Raw genomic sequence first — 24,061 nt, 5'->3', positions numbered from 1 at the left:
ATGGAGGAAGGACACGGCGATGGTGTGAGGGGCCAGGTGAACAAGATGGCCAATGAGAAGCAGGCAGGATTTGGGGACGGTGAAGCCAATGGAAGAAAGGTTACCTGGGCAGAAGAGGTGAGGTGTCTCAGTGCAGGGAAAGACATGGCTGTGGTCAGACCCTGTCAGAATCACAGTGTCTTTCAGCTTCTGGTGCTGTTGTTACTGTTACAACAAGGTGAGTACCGGTCAGACTGGAGTCAGACTGATGGAGGGAGCCCAACGCTGAAGGGAGGGAGATGGAGAGAGGGCAGGGAGACAGGGGGAGAGGGCAGGGAGACAGGGGGAGAGGGCAGGGAGACAGGGGGAGAGGGCAGGGAGATGGGGGAGAGGGCAGGGAGACAGGGGGAGAGGGCAGAGAGACAGGGGGAGAGGGCAGGGAGATGGGGGAGAGGGCAGGGAGACAGGGGGAGAGGGCAGGGAGACAGGGGGAGAGGGCAGGGAGACAGGGGGAGAGGGCAGAGAGACAAGGGGAGAGGGCAGGGAGACAGAGAGATGGGGATGGAGAAAGCAAGGGTACAGAACAAAATGGAAAAGACTGAAAGAACAGATGGAGGTGAAAAGAGAGATCGCTGGGGAGATGTTTGAGAGGGAGATTGAGATGGGAGGAAGGATTGAGAGGGAAAGACGCAATTCCTGATGGACTGATACTTCCACAGTGCAGCGCTCCCTCAGAACTGACCCTCTGACAGTGTGGCACTCCCTCAGTACTGACCCTCCGACAGTGCGGCGCTCCCTCAGTACTGACCCTCCGACAGTGCGGCCCTCCCTCAGCACGGACCCTCCGACAGTGCGGGGCTCCCTCAGTACTGACCCTCCGACAGTGCGGCACTCCCTCAGCACTGACCCTCCGACAGTGCGGCACTCCCTCAGTACTGACCCTCCGACAGTGCAGCACTCCCTCAGCACTGACCCTCCGACAGTGCGGCACTCCCTCAGTACTGACCCTCCGACAGTGCGGCACTCCCTCAGTACTGACCCTCCAACAGTGTGGCGCTCCTGCAGTACTGACCCTCTGACAGTGTGGCACTACCTCAGCACTGACCCTCCAACAGTGCGGCACTCCCTCAGTACTGACCCTCCGACAGTGCGGCACTCCCTCAGTACTGACCCTCCCACAGTGCGGCACTCCCTCAGCACTGACCCTCCGACAGTGCGGCCCTCCCTCAGTACTGACCCTCTGACAGTGCGGCACTCCCTCAGTACTGACCCTCCGACAGTGCGGCGTTCCTGCAATACTGACTCTCTGACAGTGAGGCACTCCCTCAGCACTGACCCTCCGACAGTACGGCACTCCCTCAGTACTGACCCTCCGACAGTGCGGCACTCCCTCAGTACTGACCCTCCAACAGTGCGGTGCTCCTGCAGTACTGACCCTCTGACAGTGTGGCACTACCTCAGCACTGACCCTCCAACAGTGCGGCACTCCCTCAGTACTGACCCTCCGACAGTGCGGCACTCCCTCAGTACTGACCCTCCGACAGTGCGGCACTCCCTCAGCACTGACCCTCCGACAGTGCGGCCCTCCCTCAGTACTGACCCTCTGACAGTGCGGCACTCCCTCAGTACTGACCCTCCGACAGTGCGGCGTTCCTGCAATACTGACTCTCTGACAGTGAGGCACTCCCTCAGCACTGACCCTCCGACAGTACGGCACTCCCTCAGTACTGACCCTCCGACAGTGCGGCACTCCCTCAGTACTGACCCTCCGACAGTGCGGCACTCCCTCAGTACTGACCCTCCGACAGTGCGGCACTCCCTCAGTACTGACCCTCCCACAGTGCGCACTCCCTCACTACTGACCCTCTGACAGTGAGACCCTGCCTCACTACTGACCATCTGACAGTGCGGCACTCCCTCAGTACTGACCATCTGACAGTGCGGCACTCCCTCAGTACTGACTCTCGGACAGTGTAAGAGTGAATTGAACCCGCAACCTTGATGTTTGGATGTGTGAAAGACTGCTTCCAATCATCGCTGTTTCTGTAACTGTATTGCTGTGTTGACTCTTTCCCTCTGCCTCTTTCTCACCCTCTCTCTTTTCCTCTGTCTGTCTGTCTGTCTGTCTCTGTGTGAGTGTGCCTCTCTCTCTCTCTCTCTCTGTCCCTCTCTCCTGGTTTCTCCTCCTGTCCCCTTGCTCTCCCACTCTGCCACGTTATCTTCCTGTCCTCCTTGTAGTTGATGTTTCACCATCACACTGTGTCCAACAAGACGCTGTTTCCATCAGGTTTTATTGCTCAAACTATCAATGATCAACAGGTCAATACTGAAAGCTGTAAGGACTGTAAGCAGTAACTACAAATTCACTCCCCACAAGATTACACTGAGCAGGGACACAACAGGACACAATGTTCAGCTTTTACACTTGGGTCCGTGTAGAGAGAGCTTTACTCTGGATGTAACCCCATACTGTCCCTGTCCTGGGGGCGTTTGCTGGGTGACAGTGCAGAGGAAGCTTAACATTCTGTCTAAAAGTGTACTCTTCAGGGGCTGATATTGGGGACAGTGTAGAATGAGACTTACTCCGTATCTAACACCAAGCAACGATTCTGTTCAGGGAGTGTTTGATGGGGGACAGTGCAGAAGAAGCTTTACTCTGTATCTAACCACATGCAACGCCTCTGTCCTGGGAGTGTTTGATGGGGGACAGTGTAGAGGAGCTTTACATTTTATCGGAACCCCTACTGTCCCTGTCCTGAGAGTGTTTGATTGAGATTGTGTAGAGGGAGCTTTACTCTGGAGCTAACCCCGTGCTGTCCCTGTCCTGGGAGTGTTTGATGGGGGACAGTGTAGAGGAAGTTTTTTGTGATGGTTTATTTCTGAACAGGATGGTATATTTTTCTCTTACTGGATCGTTTTTGGATCTGAAATTCAGAAAGCAGTGAGGACAAGCCAGGATTGTCACCACGTCTGTATCTGTTTGTCTGGAACAGTCTCTCTATCTGAGTCTTTCCTTTTCTCTCTCTGTCGGTCCCTGTCTCTCTGTATCTCTCATTGGTTGGAAATATAATCTGGTCCTCATGTTCTGTGTGACCTGTGACCTCAGGCAGTCCCTCTCACAGCCATCTTACACCCAGTTCCCTTTCATATCTCCTTTCCCTTCCATTGGAGTTGGGCGATGAACGGTTATGTCTGGGTCACTCAGTGATCTAACTACAGCCCACTGCCCTGTTCCCTGCTCTGTCCCTGGTGCAGCATTCCAACGTCACTATGTGTGAGGGTGGGATGGAGACACATGTTACCAGAACATTACCTTCAGACTCTGGATTACCAGCCTGTCCCATTCCCACTGCTCCTCTGTGTCTCTTCCTCTCTGAGTGAAACTGCCTTCAGCGTGGTCTAAAAGCTAATATGGACATGGGTGGAGTTGGAGTACCAGCTCACAGATTAACTCTTCCCTCGCTGGAGCCTTTTACATTGATATGACCAAGAATCAGTTGTGTCCAGTCCATCTAACAGTGTCCTGTCTCTGTTCACAGTACCTCAGTACACACGCGCCATTGTGACCACCAACACTCACAGAGTGGAAGTTCCTATTGGGGGGTGTAAGTATCACATCATTGTGTTGGCTATTGTGGGATCGGGAGGTGGGGAGGAGCACAGACTGCTTTGGGGATTGAGACCAGCAATTGCTGCAAACACTTTGGCGGGGAGAGGGGAGGGGAGGGGATGTGATTAGTGAAAGGGAACCGGAATACTGCAGGTTCACACCCCATCACGGTCTCAGTTACCCCCTCCAGCATTGATTCCCCTCCTCTTCCCTGAATCCTCCTCTGTCTCTCCAACCCTCGTTATCTCTGTAACACCTCCAGTCCCTATTCCCCCTCCCAATCTATGTAAACCCCTCCAGATCCTACACCCCTCCCTATCGCTGTAACCTCCTACGGCCCCGAAAACTTACTGAGTCCGAACTATTGGTGGATTGAAGTTCTGAGTCATTGAATCCCTACAGCGTGGAAAGAGGCCCTTTGGCCGAATAAGTCCACACTGACTCCCAAAGACTAACTCACCCACAGCCATTCCGCTCCCATATTACTCTACATTTGGCCCTGACTGATCCACCCTAACCGACACATCCCTGAACACGATGGGTAATTTAGCATGGCCAATCCACCCTAACCTACACATCCCTGAACACTATGGGGTAATTTAGCATGGCCAATCCACCCTAACCTACACATCCCTGAACACTATGGGGTAATTTCGCATGGCCAATCTACCCGAACCTGCACATCCCTGAACACGATGGGTAATTTAGCATGGCCAATCCACCCGAACCTACACATCCCTGAACACTATGGGTAATTTAACATGGCCAATCCACCCGAACCTGCACATCCCTGAACACTATGGGTAATTTAGCATGGCCAATCCACCCTAACCTGCACATCCCTGAGCACTATGGGGTAATTTAGCATGGCCAATCCAACTTAACCTACACATCCCTGAACACTCTCAGTAATTTAACATGTCCAATCCACCCGAACCTACACATCCCTGAACACAATGGGTAATTTAGCATGGCCAATCCACCCGAACCTACACATCCCTGAACACTGTGGGGTAATTTAGCATGGCCAATCCACCCGAACCTACACATCCCTGAACACTGTGGGGTAATTTAACATGGCCAATCCACCCTAACCAACACATCCCTGAACACTATGGGTAATATAGCACGGCCAATCCACCCTAACCTGCACATCCATGAGCGCTATGGGGTAATTTAGCATGGCCGATCCACCCTAACCTACACATCCCTGAACACTATGGGGTAATTCAGCATGGCCAATCCACCCTAACCTACACATCCCTGAATACTATGGGGTAATTCAGCATGGCTAATCCACCCTAATCTACACATCCCTGAACACTATGGGGTAATTTAGCAAGGCCAATCCACCCTAACCTGCACATCCCTGAACACTATGGGGTAATTTAGCATAGCCAATCCACCCTAACCTACACATCCCTGAATACTATGGGTTAAATCAGCATGGCCAATCCACCCTAACCTACACATCCCTGAACACTATGGGGTAATTCAGCATGGCCCATCCACCATAACCTACACATCCCTGAACACTATGGGGTAATTCAGCATGGCCAATCCACCCTAACCTACACATCCCTGAACACTATCGGGTAATTCAGCATGGCCAATCCACCCTAACCTGCACATCCCTGAACACTATGGGTAATTTAGCATGGCCAATCCACCCTCACCTGCACATCCCTGAACACTATGGGGTAATTTAGCATGGCCAATCCACCCTAACCTACACATCCCTGAATACTGTGGGGAAATTCAGCATGGCCAATCCACCCGAACCTACACATCCCTGAATATTATGGGGTAATTCAGCATGGCCAATCCACCCTAACCTACACATCCCTGAACACTATGGGGTAATTCAGCATGGCCAATCCACCCTAAACTACACATCCCTGAACACTATGGGGTAATTCAGCATGGCCAATCCACCCTAACCTACACATCCCTGAACACTATGGGGTAATTTAACATGGCCAATCCAACCTAACCTACACATCCCTGAACACTATGGTGTAATTTAGCATGGCTAATCCACCCGAACCTACACATTCCTGAACACTATGGGGTAATTCAGCATGGCCAATCCACCCTAACCTACACATTCCTGAACACTATGGGGTAATTCAGCATGGCCAATCCACCCTAACCTACACATCCCTGAACACTATGGGGTAATTAAGCATGGCCAATCCAAACTAACGTACACAACCCTGAAAAATATGGATAATTTATTATGGCTAATCCACCCTAACCTACACATCCCTGAGCACTATGGGGTAATTTTGCATGGCCAATCCACGCTAACCTGCAATCACTGAACACTATGGGGTAATTTAACATGGCCAATCCACCCGAATCGACATATCCCTGAAAACTATGGGTTAATTTAGCATGGCCAATCCACCCTAACCTGCACATCCCTGAGCACTATGGGGTAATTTAGCATGGCCAATCCACCCTAACCTGCAATCACTGAACACTATGGGGTAATTTAACATTGCCAATCCACCCTAACCTACACATCCCTGAACACTATGGGTAATTCAGCATGGCCAATCCACCCTAACCTACACATCTCTGAACACTATGGGGTAATTTAGCATGGCCAATCCACCCTAACCTGCACATCCCTGAACACTATGGGGTAATTTAGCGTGGCCAATCCACCCTAACCTACACATCCCTGAACACTATGGGGTAATTTAGCATGGCCAATCCACCCTAACCTACACATCCCTGAATACTATGGGGTAATTCAGCATGGCCAATCCACCCTAACCTACACATCCCTGAACACTGTGGGGTAATTTAACATGGCCAATCCACCCTAACCAACACATCCCTGAACACTATGGGTAATATAGCATGGCCAATCCACCCTAACCTGCACATCCATGAGCGCTATGGGGTAATTTAGCATGGCCGATCCACCCTAACCAACACATCCCTGAACACTATGGGGTAATTCAGCATGGCCAATCCACCCTAACCTACACATCCCTGAACACTATGGGGTAATTTAGCATGGCCAATCCACCCTAACCTGCACATCCCAGAACACTATGGGGTAATTTAGCATGGCCAATCCACCCTAACCTGCACATTCCAGAACACTATGGGCTAATTTAGCATGGCCAATCCAACCTAACGTACACATCCCTGAACACTATGGGTAATTTATCATGGCTAATCCACCCTAACCTTCACATCCCTGAGCACTATGGGGTAATTTAGCATGGCCAATCCACCCTAACCTACACATCCCTGAACACTATGGGGTAATTTAACATGGCCCATGCACCCTAACCTACATATCCCTGAACACGATGGGGTAATTTAACATGGCCAATCCACCCTAACCTGCACATTCCTGAACACTATGGATAATTTAGCATGGCCAATCCAAACTAACGTACACATCCCTGAACACTATGGATAATTTATTATGGCTAATCCACCCTAACCTACACATCCCTGAGCACTATGGGGTAATTTAGCATGGCCAATCCACCCTTACCGGCACATCCCTGAACACTATGTGTAATTTAGCATGGCAAATCCACCCTAACCTGCACATCCCTGAACACTATGGGGTAATTGAGCATGGCTAATCCACCCTAACCTACACATCCCTGAACACTGTGGGGTAATTTAGCATGGCTAATCGACCCTAACCTACACATCCGTGAACACTATGGGGTAATTTAGCATGGCCAATCCACCCTAACCTGCACATCCCTGAGCACTATGGGGTAATTTAGCATGGCCAATCCACCCTAACCTACACATCCCTGAACACTATGGGGTAATTTAGCATGGCCAATCCACCCTAACCTACACATCCCTGAACAGTATGGGGTAATTTAGCATGGCCAATCCACCCTAACCTGCACATCTTTGGACTGTGGGAGGAAACCGGAGCACCTGGAGGAAACCCACGCAGACACGGGGAGAATGTGCAAACTCCACACAGTCACCTGAGGATGGGATCCAACCGCATCCCTGTCGCTAAGAGGTAGCAGTGCTAACCACTGAACCACGGTGCCACCCTCAACCGGGACATCAATATGAGCTGCACTTCTGCAGATGTGACCTTATCTCTATTGCTCCCCCCTGACTCCCTCCCCCATCCAGCTGCTGATCTTTCATGCCTGCACTCGCCTGACTATGGATTGATCCCTCAGATCGATTGGAAGTTGATCCGAACGGATGGTTCTGTGGATGTAATGGCCTTGGACAGCATTCCAGCATGTGAGTCTGTCTCTGTCACAATCCTTTCACAATCCATGGAGCAAGCTGTTATCTTCAGCTCTGTCTGTGGGCACTCGCTCTCCGTCTGTCTGTCAGTGCCCCTTGTCATATCTTTCTCTCTCACTCACTCTCTCATTCTCTCTCTCACACTCTTTGTCTCTCTCCCTCTCTACCTCCCTGTCTCACCATCTCCCTCTTTCCCTTGATGTCTCTCTCTCTTTCTCTCAGTCCCTCACACCTCACTCTCTCTTGTTTTCTCTCTCTCTCTGTACCTCCCTTCGTTTTTTTTTCCCTACTTCAGTTTCTTTTACCCTCACCCCGTTCCCTTTTCTCTCTCCAGAGACCAGTGAGCCTGATGTCAGTGGAGGGACAGGATGTACATGTATTTGGAAAGGCAAGGACTGATTAGGGATAGTCACCATGGCTTTGTGCATGGGAGATCATGTCTCACAAACTTGATTGAGTTTTTTGAAGAAGTAACAAAGAGGATTGATGAGGGCAGAGCAGTAGATGTGATCTATATGGACTTCAGTAAGGTGTTCGATAAGTTTCCCCATGGGAGACTGGATAGCAAGGTTAGATCTCACGGATACAGGGAGAACTAGCCATTTGGATACAGAACTGGCTCAAAGGTAGAAGACAGAGGGTGGTGGTGGAGGGTTGTTTTTCAGACTGGAGGCCTGTGACCAGTGGAGTGCCACAAGGATCGGTGCTGGGTCCTCTACATTTCAACATTTACACAAATGATTTGGATGTGAGCATAAGAGGTACAGTTATTAAGTTTGCAGATGACACCAAAATTGGAGGTGAAGTGGACAGCGAAGAGGGTTACCTCAGATTACAACAGGATCTGATCCAGATGGGTCAATGGGCTGAGAAGTGGCAGATGGAGTTTAATTCAGATAAATGTGAGGTGCTGCATTTTGGGAAATCAAATCTTAGCAGGACTTATACACTTAATAGTAAGGTCCCAGGGAGTATTGCTGAACAAAGAGACCTTCGAGTGCAGGTTCATAGTTCCTTGAAAGAGGAGTCATTGGTAGATAGGATAGTGAAGAAGGCATTTGGTATGCTTTCTTTTATTGGTCGAGGTACTGGGTTCGTGAGTTGGGAGGTCATGTTGCAGCTGTACAGGACATTGGTTAGGCCACTGTTGGAATATTGCGTGCAATTCTGGTCTCCTTCCTATCGGAAAGATGTTGTGAAACTTGAAAGGTTCAGAAAAGATTTACAAGGATGTTACCAGGGTTGGAGGGTTTGAGCGACAGGGAGAGGCTGAACAGGCTGGGGCTGTTTTCCCTGGAGTGTCGGAGGCTGAGGGGTGACCTTATAGAGGATACAAAATCATGGGGGGCATGGACAGGATAAATAGACAAAGTCTTTTCCCTGGAATCAGGGAGACCAGAACTAGTGGGGCATAGGTTTAGGGTGAGAGGGGAAAGATATAAAAGAGACCGAAGAGGCAACTTTTGCAATGGACAGGATGGTATGTGTGTGGAATGAGCTGCCAGAGGAAGTAGTGTAGGCTGGTACAATTGCTCCATTTAAAAGGCATCTGGATGGGTATATGAATAGGAAGGGTTTGGGGGGGATATGGGCCGGGTGCTGGCAGGTGGGACTAGATTGGGTTGGGATATTTGGTTGGCATGGACGGGTTGGACCGAAGGGTCTGCTTCCATGTTGTACGTCTCTGTGACTCTCTCTGTCTGTCTGTCTCTCTCTCTCTCTCTCTGCTCTCTCTCTCCCCTCACCCACTCCCCCCCCCCCCACCCCTGACACCTCATTCTCTCCTCTTGTCTCTCTCTTCTCTCATTTGCTCCCTCTTGGCTTTCTCTCAACTTTTTCCCTCTCGCTGTCCTTTCTGTCTCTCACTTTCGCATTCCATTCGTCTCTCTTCATCTCTGTCTCTCACCATCTCTCTTTCTCACTCCCTCCATATTCTCAGGCTCCCTATTTCTCTCTCCCTTTCATACCCTCCTCCCTCCCTCTTTCCCTTTTGTTCTTTTTTCTCTGCCCTTCCCCACCTCTTTCCCCTCCTGTTTCTCTTTCTCCAATGCCTCTCTCTCTCTCTCTCTCTCCTGTGACTCCCCCCGTCTTTCTCTCCCAGTTTGTCTCTCCCCTCCTGTCTCTCTTTCTCCCCACCCATCTCTCTCTCTTTGCCCCATCTCTCTTTGACTCCGCCTCTCTCTCTCTCTCTCGCTCCCTCTCTCCCCTCCTGTCTCTCTCTCTGCACCCACGTCCCTCTCTCCCCTCCTGTCTCTCTGTCCATCTCTCTCTCTCTTTCAGACACGTGATGACTGTTCCTCTCTCACAGGGCCCTTTAAAAATCGGGTTGAAGTCGTGCCAAATGGTCTCCACATAAGGAATGTGTTTCCTTATGACAGTGGGACATACACGTGTGAGGTGACCTCCCAGTATAGGAAACGCACTGACCGGGTTGCGATCCAGCTCCGTGTGAATGGTATGTGACGGGGGAGAGGGACAGGCTGCTCTAAGGGTGAGGAGCTCTCGGACACAGGACAGTTTGGGACACTGTGGAATTGGGGATGTTTCCAGTTCCGTCCCAACAATTTCAGATGTGGGGCTGAATTAAGTTTGGTTTAAGTCACCCTTGGGTAAGACACGGGGTTGTGGGTCAGCAGGTCCTGCAATGTGAACATACCCTGGTGTCTGTCTGACCAAGAGTAGTGGGGAACTACCACAGAGTCTCACCGGGACAGGCACTGAGTACAACCAACATCCTCTTTATCGTACAGTGGAGGTCCCTCACAGTCAGGAACTACCACAGAGTCTCACCGGGACAGGCACTGAGTACAATCAACATCCTCTTTATCGTACAGTGGAGGTCCCTCACAGTCAGGAACTACCACAGAGTCTCACTGGGACAGGCACTGAGTACAACCAACATCCTCTTTATCGTACAGTGGAGGTCCCTCACAGTCAGGAACTACCACAGAGTCTCACCGGGACAGGCACTGAGTACAATCAACATCCTCTTTATCGTACAGTGGAGGTCCCTCACAGTCAGGATATACCACAGAGTCTCACCGGGACAGGCACTGAGTACAACCAACATCCTCTTTATCGTACAGTGGAGGTCCCTCACAGTCAGGAACTACCACAGAGTCTCACCGGGGACAGGCACTGAGTACAATCAACATCCTCTTTATCGTACAGTGGAGGTCCCTCACAGTCAGGAAGTACCACAGAGTCTCACCGGGACAGGCACTGAGTACAACCAACATCCTCTTTATCGTACAGTGGAGGTCCCTCACAGTCAGGAACTACCACAGAGTCTCACCGGGGACAGGCACTGAGTACAACCAACATCCTCTTTATCGTACAGTGGAGGTCCCTCACAGTCAGGAACTACCACAGAGTCTCACCGGGACAGGCACTGAGTACAACCAACATCCTCTTTATCGTACAGTTCGGACCAAGCACCAGGTTAGTCAGAGTTAGTCACTGCAGCCAGGAGGGAGATAGACGGGGACATCTCACCCTCTCAACAGAGCACAACACTTCATTAATGCAATAATAAAGAGGGTAGCTTCTGCGACAGTGTCCAGTCTCCCAGGGCAGGGACAGAAGGGTGTTAAATACAGATTAAAGCTAACCCATACACTGTCCCCAATCAAACACTCCCAGGGCAGGGTCAGCACAGGGTTAGATACGGATTAAAGCTCCCTCTACACTGACCTCATCAAACACTCCCAGGACAAGAAGATCACGTGGTTAGATACAGAGTAAAGCTCTCTCTACACAGTCCCCATCACTCCCTCCCAGGACAGGGACAGCACGGGGTTAGATACAGAGTAAAGCTCTCTCTACACAGTCCCCCCATCAAACACTCCCAGGACAGGGACAGCACGGGGTGAGATACAGAGTAAAGCTCTCTCTACACAGTCCCCATCACTCACTCCCAGGACAGGGACAGCACGGGGTTAGATACAGAGTAAAGCTCTCTCTACACAGTCCCCATCACTCACTCCCAGGACAGGGACAGCACGGGGTTAGATACAGAGTAAAGCTCTCTCTACACTGTCCCCATCACTCACTCCCAGGACAGGGACAGTACAGGGTTGAAGTGTCTGCTACATTCTGTTGAGATCAATCCTCTGTTTCTTGACAGCACCTCCGAGTGAACCTTTCTCTGTGACCGCTGATAATCCCATCATCACCACAAGGCGTAGAACGCGTAAGTGAGACATTGGTGTAAGAATTATTGCAGGGTTCAGGTGGTGGGGGGGATGGAGAGGGAGTGCTGGTAGAGAGCCATATTTGTGAGGATCACAGCACACAGCCCCATCTCTGTAACCTCCGCCAACCCCTCAACCTCTGCATCCCTCCCTATCTCTGTGACCTCCTCCAGCTCTGACACCCCTCCCTATTGCTGGAAACACCCTCCATGCACTACACACCTCCCTATCTGTGTAAACCCCTTTAGCCCCATATTCCTCCCAATCTCTGGAACCCCTTCGAGCACCATATTCCTCCCTATCTATAACTCCTTCAGCTCCATATCCTTCCCAATCTCTGTAACCCCCTCCAGCCCCTACACCCCCTCCCTCTCTCTGTAACCCCCTCCAGCCCCTACACCCCCTCCCAATCTCTGTAACCCCCTCCAGCCCTTACACCCCCTCCCTCTCTCTGTTACCCCCTCCAGCCCCTACACCCCCTCCCTATCTCTGTAACTCCCTCCAGCCCCTACACCCCTCCCTCTCTCTGTTACCCCCTCCAGCCCCTACACTCCCTCCCTATCTCTGTAACCCCCTCCAGCTCCTATACCCCCTCCCTATCTCTGTAACCCCCTCCAGCTCCTACACCCCCTCCCTATCTCTGTAACTCCCTCCAGCCCCTACACCCCTCCCTCTCTCTGTTACCCCCTCCAGCCCCTACACCCCCTCCCTCTCTCTGTTACCCCCTCCAGCCCCTACACCTCTCCCTATCTCTGTAACCCCCCTCCATGCCCCTACACCCCTCCCTCTCTCTGTTACCCCCTCCAGCCGCTACACCCCCTCCCTATCTCTGTAACCCCCCTCCATGCCCCTACACCCCTCCCTCTCTCTGTAACTCCCTCCAGCCCCTACACCCCCTCCCTATCTCTGTAAAACCCCTCAACTCCTACACCTCTCCCTGTCTCTGTAAACCCCGCCAGGCCCATTCCCCTACCTATCTCTGGAACCCCCTCCAGCCCCAATCCCCTTCCTATCGCTGTAATTTCCTATTAATCACATCTTGTCACCACCCGCTTAAATTGTTGTGGCCCCCACCCTGAGGGATTGTGGGAGAATGTGTTGCCTGAGATGGTTTATTGATTCCCTGTGACTCACTGGCATCCCACCACCACCTACTGTTGTGTTGGGTGCCAGTGCGGCATTATCTCTGGAGAGCCTTTGGGTGATTTTAATTCCTCTCTCTCCTTCCTCCAGCCGCTGACCTTCTGTGCCGTCAATCACCTGACATTGGGCCTAATCCTTCTATTGCGTGGGTAGTCCAAAAGCCGGATGGTACAAGAAGACTGGTGTCCCTGAATGGTCGGGTCATTGGTAGGTCTTTCTCCTTCATGAGTTCCTTCCACATGCCGCTCCCATAACCCCCTCCATGTTGGTCTCCCTGAACCCACAGTGAGCTGTTTAACAGGAAGAGAGTGAGATATTCTCCCTCTCTCAAAACATCCAAGGGCCCTGTGGGAGTTTCCAACAACATAAAATCCCTACAGTGTGGAAACAGGTCATTCAGCCCAACAACTCCACACTGAACCTCGAAAATGCATCCCAAGCATCCCTATCCCTGCATTCCCCATGGTCAATCCACCCTAACCTGCACATCCCTGAGCACTGTGGGGTAATTCAGCATGGTCAATCCACCCTAACCTGCACATCCCTGAGCACTGTGGGGTAATTCAGCATGGTCAATCCACCCTAACCTGCACATCCCTGAACACTATGGAGTAATTTAGCATGTCCAATCCACCCTAACCTACACATCCCTGAACACTATGGGGTAATTTAGCATGGCCAATCCACCCTAACCTACACATCCCTGAATACTATGGGGTAATTCAGCATGGCCAATCCACCCAAACCTGCACATCCCTGAACACTATGGGGTAATTTAGCATGGTCAATCCACCCGAACCTGCACATCCCTGGGCACTATGGGTAATTTAGCATGGCCAATCCACCCTAACCTACACATCCCTGAACACTATGGGGTAATTCAGCATGGCCAATCCACCCAAACCTGCACATCCCTGAACACTATGGGGTAATTTAGCATGGCCAATCCATCCTAACCTACACATCCCTGAACACTATGGGGTAATTTAGCATGGCCAATCCACCCTAACCTACACATCCCTGAACACTATGGGGTAATTTAGCATGGCCAATCCACCCTAACCTGCACATCCCTGAACACTATGGGGTAATTTAGCATGGCCAATCCATCCTAACCTACACATCCCTGAACACTATGGAGTAATTTAGCATGTCCAATCCTCCCGAACCTACACATCCCTGAATACTATGGGTAATTTAGCATGGCCAATCCACCCTAACCTATACATCCCTGAACAGTATGGGTAATTTAGCATGGCCAATCCACCCTAACCTACACATCCCTGAGTACTATGGGTAATTTAGCATGGCCAAACCACCCTAACCTACACATCCCTGAACACTATGGGTAATTTAGCATGGTCAATCCACCCTAACCTGCACATCCCTGAGCACTATGGGGTAATTTAGCATGGCCAATCCACCCTAACCTACACATCCCTGAACACTATGGGGTAATTTAGCATGGCCAATCCACCCTAACCTACACATCCCTGAACACTATGGGGTAATTTAGCATGGCCAATCCACCCTAACCTACACATCCCTGAACACTATGGGTAATTTAGCATGGCCAATCCACCCTAACCTACACATCCCTGAACACTATGGGTAATTTAGCATGGCCAATCCACCCTAACCTACACATCCCTGAACACTATGGGGTAATTTAGCATGGCTAATCCACCCTAACCTACACATCCCTGAACACTATGGGGTAATTTAGCATGGCTAATCCACCCTAACCTACACATCCCTGAACACTATGGGTAATTTAGCATGGCCAATCCACCCTAACCTACACATCCCTGAACACTATGGGGTAATTTAGTATGGCCAATCCGCCCTAACCTACACATCCCTGAACACTATGGGGTAATTTAGCATGGCCAATCCACCCTAACCTACACAACACTGAACACTATGGGTAATTTAGCATGGCCAAACCACCCTAACCTACACATCCCTGAACACTATGGGGTAATTTAGCACGGCCAATCCACCCTAACCTACACATCCCTGGATGCAATGGGTAATTTAGCATGGCCAGTCCACCCTAACCTGCACATCCCTGAGCACTATGTGGTAATTTAGCATGGCCAATCCACCCTAACCTACACATCCCTGGATGCAATGGGTAATTTAGAATGTGCAATCCACCCTAACCAACACATCTTAAACACGATGGGTCAATTTAGCATGGCCAATTCACCCTAACATGCACATCCTGAGCACTGTGGGCTGTTTAGCATTGGCCAGTTCACCCTAACCTGAACATTCCTCGGCACGTTGTGTTTGTCCCACTGGGCGAGAATGAGGACTGCAGATCCTGGAGATCAGTGTCAATATTAGAGTGGTGATGAAAAAGCACAGCAGGTCAGACAGCATCTAATCTGGCCCCAGAATTTCCCACTGGCCAATCCACCCTAACCTGCACGTCCCTGCACACTATGGGAAAATTTAGCATGGCCAATCCACCAAAATTGCACATTTTTGCACTGCAGGAGAAATTCAGTGCACCCTGTGGAAACCCACGCAGACATGGGGAAAATGTGCAAACTCCACACAGACAGGTGCCAGAGGGTGGAATATGACCCAGGTCCCTGGCTCCGTGAGGTATCGGTGCTAACCACTGAGCCACTGTGCCAACCACGTTATATTCCAAAATGTGGCACCATTTATATTGTCACTTGCAACCTTAAAACAAACTGAGCATGGGTTTCATAGATACAGCTTCACAGCTGCCTGTAACCTCTAAAACATTACATTGCTCAGGTGTATAAGTGTCTGGGGTGACCGGTTTCTTTAAGTAGAGTGCCATGCTTCAGGTGACCTCAGCTGTGATGGAGTACGGGAACTTTATTCCATCAGTGACCATAACCATGAGTATATCTGTGAGACTAGAGAAAACATCCCCCTTTCTCTCAAAGGCTACAATCCATCCCAACTAATGGCTGTCCTTCAGCACATCTTGTTCATTTATTCATTGCTCAGCAAGTTTCATTCTTTTACTCACTCGTGGGACGGTACATCGCTGGTGTTTATCACATCCCTTGTTGCCCTAGTTACAGGTTAACATGGGATTTCAAAGTCCAACATAGAGTCATAGAGCTGTACAGGACGGAAACAGACCCTTGAGTCCAACTAGCTCAGGCCGGCCAGAGATCCAAAATTAATCTCGTCCCATTTTCCAGCACTTGGCTCATATCTCTCTAAATCCTTCCTATTCATGTACCCATGCAGATGCCTTTTAAATGTTGGCTTTGTACCAGCCTTCCTCTGTCAGCTTATTCCATATGTGCATTACCCTCTGCTTGAAAAAGATGCCCCTTTGGTCCAGTTTAAATCTTGCCCCCTCACTCGAAACCTATGCCCTCTAGTTATGTACTCCCCCCCACGCCAGGGAGAGCACCTTGTCTATTTACTCCAGCCATACCCTTCATGATTTTATAAACCTCTATAAGGTCACCCCTCAGCCTCCGACGCTCCAGGGAAAACAGCCCCAGCCTGTTCAGCCTCTCCCTGTAGCTCAGATCCTCCAACCCTGGCAACATCCTCGTAAATTTTTTCTGAACCCTTTCAAGTTTCACAGTCTTTTTCTGTTAGGAAGGAGACCAGAATTGCTCGCAATGTTCCAAAAGTGGACTAACTAATGTCCTGTCCAGCTGCAACATGACCTCCCAACTCCGGTACTCAATACTCTGACCAATAAAGGAAAGCAGACCAAACCCCTCCTTCACTATCCTATCTACCTGGGACTCCACTTTCAAGGAGCTATGAACCCGCACGCCAAGGTCTCTTTATTCAGCAACACTCCCAAGGACCTTACCATTAAGTGTATACGTCCTGCTCTGATTTGCTTTTCCAAAATGCAGCACCTCACATTTATCTAAATTAAACTCCATTTGCCCCTTCTCAGCCCATTGGCCCATTGGGTCAAGATCCCTTTGTCATCTGTGGTCACCTTTTTCGCTGTCCACGACACATCCAATGTTGGTGTCATCTGCAAACTGACTGACCATACCTCCTATGTTCATATCCAAATCATTTATACCAATGATGAAAAGCAGTGGACCCAGCACCGATGGATGTGGCACACCATTGGTCACAGGCCTCCTGTCTCAAAGGTAACCCTCCACCACCACCCTTTGTCTCCTACCTTGGAACCAGTTTGTATCCAAATGGCTAGTTGTCCCTGTATGTTGTGTGATCTACAGTGAGACCGATCCTCTGTATCTGTTACAGACCTTGTTGCTTTCCCGACCCTGGCAGCGATAGTGACAGCACATCATTGTGACTTCAGTTGTTGCTGTCTCCGTTCTTAAGGATAATGGCCTTTCACTTCCCCAGCAACTCTCTGCTGAAGGATTGAACAGGTTCAGAGACAATGATGAACTCAATCACTCTCTGCAGGAGTGGAAGGTAATCTAATGCTGGACCTGTTTGAGATCTCCTGCCACCGTTAACAGTGGATCCCTCCTTCTTGTTCTCTCTCCACTCTTTTCAGAGACGTACCAAGAGAGGATCCAAAGCTTTCCCTGGGGTCTCCGTATCAACGTGGTCGAGATGACGGACAGTGGGATTTACGAATGCATGGTCTGGCCCCAGGACGGGATTCACTTTGATATGACTGAAATCACTCTCAACGTGATTTGTAAGTTATGGAGGTGGGGATTCGGGGGTGGGCAGTGGGAATTGAACAGTGCAGGAAGTGGAGAATTGAAGCGGTTCCATTTTGTGACATAGACATCAAGAAGTGAGCTCTAGAGCAATGGAGGTGTACAGAAAGTAACCAGACTCTTCAGTCTAACTCGTCATGCCGACCAGATATCCTACACTAATCAAGTCCCATTTGCTAGACTTGGCCCATATCCCTCTAAAAACGTCCCAATCATATCCCAACCCAGATGCCTTCTAAATGTTGTAATTGTACCAGCTTCCACAACTTCCTCCAGCAGCTCATTCCACACATGTACCACCCTTTGCATGAAAAGACTGTCCCTCAGGTCCTTTATATATCTTTCCCTCTTCAACTTTGACCTCCAGTTCTGAACTCCCTCACCCCAGGCAAAATACCTTGTCTATTTACCCTATTCAAGCCCCTCATCAATTTAGAAACCTTTAACAGGTCACCATTCAGCCTCCAACGCGTCAGGGAAAACAGCCAAAGTCTCTCCCTGTAGCTCAAACCCTTCAACCCTGGCAACATCCTTGGAAATCATTTCTGAACTCTTTCAAGTTTCACAACATCCCTCCAAAGCAGGGAGACCAGAATTGCACACAATATTCCAAAAGTGGCCTAAGCAATGTCCTGTACAGGTACAACGTGACTTCCCAACCCCTATAGCCAGTGCACTGATCAATATAGGAAAGTATGTAAAATGCCACCTTCACTATCCTATCTACCTGTGATTCCAGTTTCAGTGATCTATGACCCTGTACCCCCTCAGTCTCTTTGTTCAGCAACACTCCCCTTATTGGAGATGAACATTGTGTGTGATACGTTTTGGTGATGTCACAGTCTCATCACATGATCAGCATCTTCACACACAATTCATACGATGATGTCACCACTCTCTGGAGCCCCATTGGCTGCAAAACATTTGCAAATCTCCTCACGGTCAGGGACAGCAATTAGTGGATGTACTTCATTGAAACAACCTGCTCTTTATTATAGAGCTTTAGCTCTAACTACATCCCTGTGAGGCAGACCACACTGCAGACAGGCAGGGGAGACCTGGGGCACATGTCTCCTTCCCCCCCATCAGGGCCCAGCATTTAAAATAAAGCATTGCACGGCAATGCGGTAGATACAGAGTAAAGCTCTCTCTACACTGTCCCCATTAAACACTCTCAGGACAGGGACAGCACGGGGTTAGGTACAGAGTAAAGCTCTCTCTACACTGTCCCCCATCAAACACTGACAAGATATGGACAGCACTGGGTTGGAGTAAAGCTTTCTGTACCCTGATTTCTCTGATTTTTTTCCAGGATCCAGATGCTAAATGCTGAATTGTTGTGTGGATTCACCAGGAATGAAGATGAGGAATCTCTGAACACAGACGGTGTCTGAACAGACAACATCCCAGACCACCCTCTGAACCATGACCCAAAACTGAAACTTGATCCAGTCCCATTTTCCCAAACCCTGATGTTTTCCCTGGGATCGCATCATCTCCCAGGCCGTCTCCCAACAGGAATCCAAATCCTGATGCTGTGTATCCAAAGGAGATTACACCCCCATCTCCCAAATCCTGAGAGGATAACATCAAATTGATCCTATCGAGATTTCCACACCCCCCTCCCGCTTCCCACTTGTTGTGATTCCCAGAATAATTCCCAATGTGAGGCTACACTCGTTCCTGTATTTACCGTCTGTTACGGGATATTCTCTCAATAAAGTTCCACAAGACACACAACTGGAGTGGGAAAGTGTGACTGAATGTGTAATAGCTCACCTGGGTATACACCCTGGGAATGAAGACCCTGCTGTTCTCTGGGTTATCACAAATGTTAAAGATGTGGTAGGAATGGGCAGAATTCCCCAAATTCCCTGTCTGTCCGATCCTGGATGGCAGAAAACCCAGAGGTACTCTCTGGATTTATAAGGAATCCCGATTTATTCCAAGTGAATAGACTCCAGCCACAGAGAAACTAAAACAAATATCATCAAGCTAAAATTCTCACCACTTTATAAATATACACACACAGACACTCACAGGGACGGACACACACTCTCTCATGGACACACACACACTCTAACTACAGAGAAGCATACACAAAAGCCATTGACTCGCTAAAACTGTAGCCCTTTCATAAAAACACACAGACAGAGACATACACTCACACACACTCTCCCACAGGTACACATGCACTCACACTCTCCCACATACACACACTCTCCCACACTTCCTCACACACACACTCTCCCACACACACACTCTCCCACACACACACTCTCCCATGTACGTGCACTCTCCCTCACACAGACACACACTCTCCCTCACACACACTCTCCTACACACACACTCTCCCACACACACACTCTCCCATGTACGTGCACTCTCCCTCACACAGACACACACTCTCCCACACACACACTCTCCCTCACACAGACACACACTCTCCCACACACACACTCTCCCTCACACACACTCTCCCATGTACGTGCACTCTCCCTCACACAGACACACACTCTCCCACACACACACTCTCCCTCACACACACTCTCCCACACACACACTCTCCCTCACACACACTCTCCCACACACACACTCTCCCTCACACACACTCTCCCACACACACACTCTCCCTCACACACACTCTCCCACAGACACACACTCTCCCACACACAGACACACACTCTCCCACACACACACTCTCCCACACACACACTCTCCCACAGACACACACTCTCCCACACACAGACACACACTCTCCCACACACACACTCTCCCTCACACAGACACACACTCTCCCACACACACACTCTCCCACAGACACACACTCTCCCACACACAGACACACACTCTCCCACACACTCTCCCACACACACACTCTCCCATGTACGTGCACTCCCTCTCACACAGACACACATTCTCCAACACACACACTCTCCCACACACACACTCTCCCACAGACACACACTCTCCCACACACACACTCTCCCACACACAGACACACACTCTCCCACACACACACTCTCCCTCACACAGACACACACTCTCCCACACACACACTCTCCCACACACACACTCTCCCTCACACACACTCTCCCTCACACAGACACACACTCTCCCTCACACACACTCTCCCACACACACACTCTCCCTCACACAGACACACACTCTCCCACACACACACTCTCCCACACACACACTCTCCCATGTACGTGCACTCTCCCACACACACACTCTCCCACACACACACTCTCCCATGTACGTGCACTCTCCCTCACACAGACACACACTCTCCCACACACACACTCTCCCTCACACAGACACACACTCTCCCTCACAGAGACACTCTCCCACACACACACTCTCCCACACACACACTCTCCCATGTACGTGCACTCTCCCACACACACACTCTCCCACACACACAATCTCCCATGTACGTGCACTCTCCCACACACACACTCTCCCACACACACACTCTCCCACACACACACTCTCCCTCACACAGACACACACTCTCCCACACACACACTCTCCCACACACACACTCTCCCATGTACGTGCACTCTCCCACACACACACTCTCCCACACACACACTCTCCCATGTACGTGCACTCCCCCTCACAGAGACACACACTCTCCCACACACACACTCTCCCACACACACACTCTCGCTCACACAGACACACACTCTCCCACACACACACTCTCCCTCACACAGACACACACTCTCCCACACACACACTCTCCCTCACAGAGACACTCTCCCACACACACACTCTCCCACACACACACTCTCCCTTACACAGACACACACTCTCCCACACACACACTCTCCCATGTACGTGCACTCTCCCTCACACAGAAACACACTCTCCCTCACACACACTCTCCTACACACACACACTCTCCCATGTACGTGCACTCCCCCTCACACAGACACACATTCTCCAACACACACACTCTCCCACACACACACTCTCCCACAGACACACACTCTCCCACACACAGACACACACTCTCCCACACACACACTCTCCCTCACACAGACACACACTCTCCCACACACACACTCTCCCACACACACACTCTCCCTCACACAGACACACACTCTCCCACACACACACTCTCCCACGTACGTGCACTCTCCCACACACACACTCTCCCACACACACACTCTCCCACACACACACTCTCCCTCACACACACTCTCCCACACACACACTCTCCCACAGACACACTCTCCCTCACACAGACACACACTCTCCCACACACACACTCTCCCATGTACGTGCACTCCCCCTCACACAGACACACACTCTCCCACACACACACTCTCCCACACACACACTCTCCCTCACACAGACACACATTCTCCCACACACACACACTCTCCCACACACACACTCTCCCACACACACACTCTCCCACACACACACTCTCCCATGTACGTGCACTCTCCCTCACACAGACACACACTCTCCCACACACACACTCTCCCTCACACAGACACACACTCTCCCTCACAGAGACACTCTCCCACACACACACTCTCCCATGTACGTGCACTCTCCCACACACACTCTCCCACATACACAATCTCCCATGTACGTGCACTCTCCCACACACACACTCTCCCACACACACACTCTCCCTCACACAGACACACACTCTCCCACACACACACTCTCCCACACACACACTCTCCCATGTACGTGCACTCATCCACACACACACTCTCCCACACACACACTCTCCCATGTACGTGCACTCTCCCTCACACAGACACACACTCTCCCACACACACACTCTCCCTCACACAGACACACACTCTCCCACACACACACTCTCCCACACACACACTCTCCCACACACACACTCTCCCATGTACGTGCACTCTCCCACACACACACTCTCCCACACACACACTCTCCCTCACACAGACACACACTCTCCCACACACACACTCTCCCACACACACACTCTCCCATGTACGTGCACTCCCCCTCACAGAGACACACACTCTCCCACACACACACTCTCCCACACACACACTCTCCCTCACACAGACACACACACTCCCACACACACACTCTCCCTCACACAGACACACACTCTCCCACACACACACTCTCCCTCACAGAGACACTCTCCCACACACACACTCTCCCACACACACACTCTCCCTCACACAGACACACACTCTCCCACACACACACTCTCCCTCACAGAGACACTCTCCCACACACACACTCTCCCACACACACACTCTCCCTCACACAGACACACACTCTCCCTCACATACACTCTCCCATGTACGTGCACTCTCCCTCACACAGACACACACTCTCCCACACACACACTCTCCCATGCACGTGCACTCTCCCTCACACAGACACACACTCTCCCACACACACACTCTCCCACATACACACTCTCCCTCACACAGACACACACTCTCCCACACACACACTCTCCCTCACACAGACACACACTCTCCCACAGACACACTCTCCCTCACACAGACACACACTCTCCCACACACACACTCTCCCATGCACGTGCACTCTCCCTCATACAGACACACACTCTCCCACACACACACTCTCCCACAGACACACTCTCCCACAGACACACTCTCCCTCACACAGACACACACTCTCCCACACACACACTCTCCCATGTACGTGCACTCTCCCTCACACAGACACACACTCTCCCACACACACACACTCTCCCACACACACACTCTCCCACACACACACTCTCCCATATACGTGCACTCTCCCTCACACAGACACACACTCTCCCACACACACACATTCTCCCACACACACACACTCTCCCATGAATGTGCACTCTCCCACACACACACTCTCCCACACACACACTCTCCCATGTACGTGCACTCTCCGACACACACACTCTCCCTCACACAGACACACACTCTGCCTCACACACACTCTCCCACACACACACTCTCCCATATACGTGCACTCTCCCTCACACAGACACACACTCTCCCACACACACATACTCTCCCATGCATGTGCACTCTCCCACACACACACTCTCCCACACACACACTCTCCTATGTACGTGCACTCTCCCTCTCACAGACACACACTCTCCCACACACACACTCTCCCTCACACAGACACACACTCTCCCACACACACACACACACTCTCCC

At 50.7% G+C, this 24,061-nt stretch overlaps 1 protein-coding gene and 1 long non-coding RNA gene across 2 annotated transcripts in view; both read left to right on the top strand.

Annotated features, from left to right (window-relative positions):
* Positions 1–19,600, top strand: LOC140468485 (junctional adhesion molecule A-like). The gene is made up of 7 exons (XM_072564566.1): positions 1–217; positions 7,730–7,846; positions 10,161–10,307; positions 11,979–12,044; positions 13,279–13,395; positions 17,696–17,842; positions 19,180–19,600. Coding segments are annotated over exons 1-7 (813 nt in total). The 3' UTR covers positions 19,182–19,600.
* LOC140468595 (uncharacterized) overlaps positions 1–24,061 on the top strand; it is a 158,010-nt gene that overhangs the window by 5,321 nt on the left and 128,628 nt on the right. The window lies entirely within an intron of this gene.

Source organism: Chiloscyllium punctatum, chromosome 47, assembly GCF_047496795.1.
Source record: "Chiloscyllium punctatum isolate Juve2018m chromosome 47, sChiPun1.3, whole genome shotgun sequence".
Lineage (NCBI taxonomy): Eukaryota > Metazoa > Chordata > Chondrichthyes > Orectolobiformes > Hemiscylliidae > Chiloscyllium > Chiloscyllium punctatum.
Note: the sequence above shows the minus strand (reverse complement) of the source record. Positions and strands in the feature narration are given on the sequence as shown.

Coding starts and splice junctions, on each gene's coding strand:
- LOC140468485 (XM_072564566.1), top strand. CDS start 1: ATGGAGGAAGGACACGGCGATGGTGTGAGGGGCCAGGTGAACAAGATG. Junction 218..7,729: donor GTTGTTACTGTTACAACAAG/GTGAGTACCGGT, acceptor TCCCCCATCCAG/CTGCTGATCTTTCATGCCTG. Junction 7,847..10,160: donor CTTGGACAGCATTCCAGCAT/GTGAGTCTGTCT, acceptor CCTCTCTCACAG/GGCCCTTTAAAAATCGGGTT.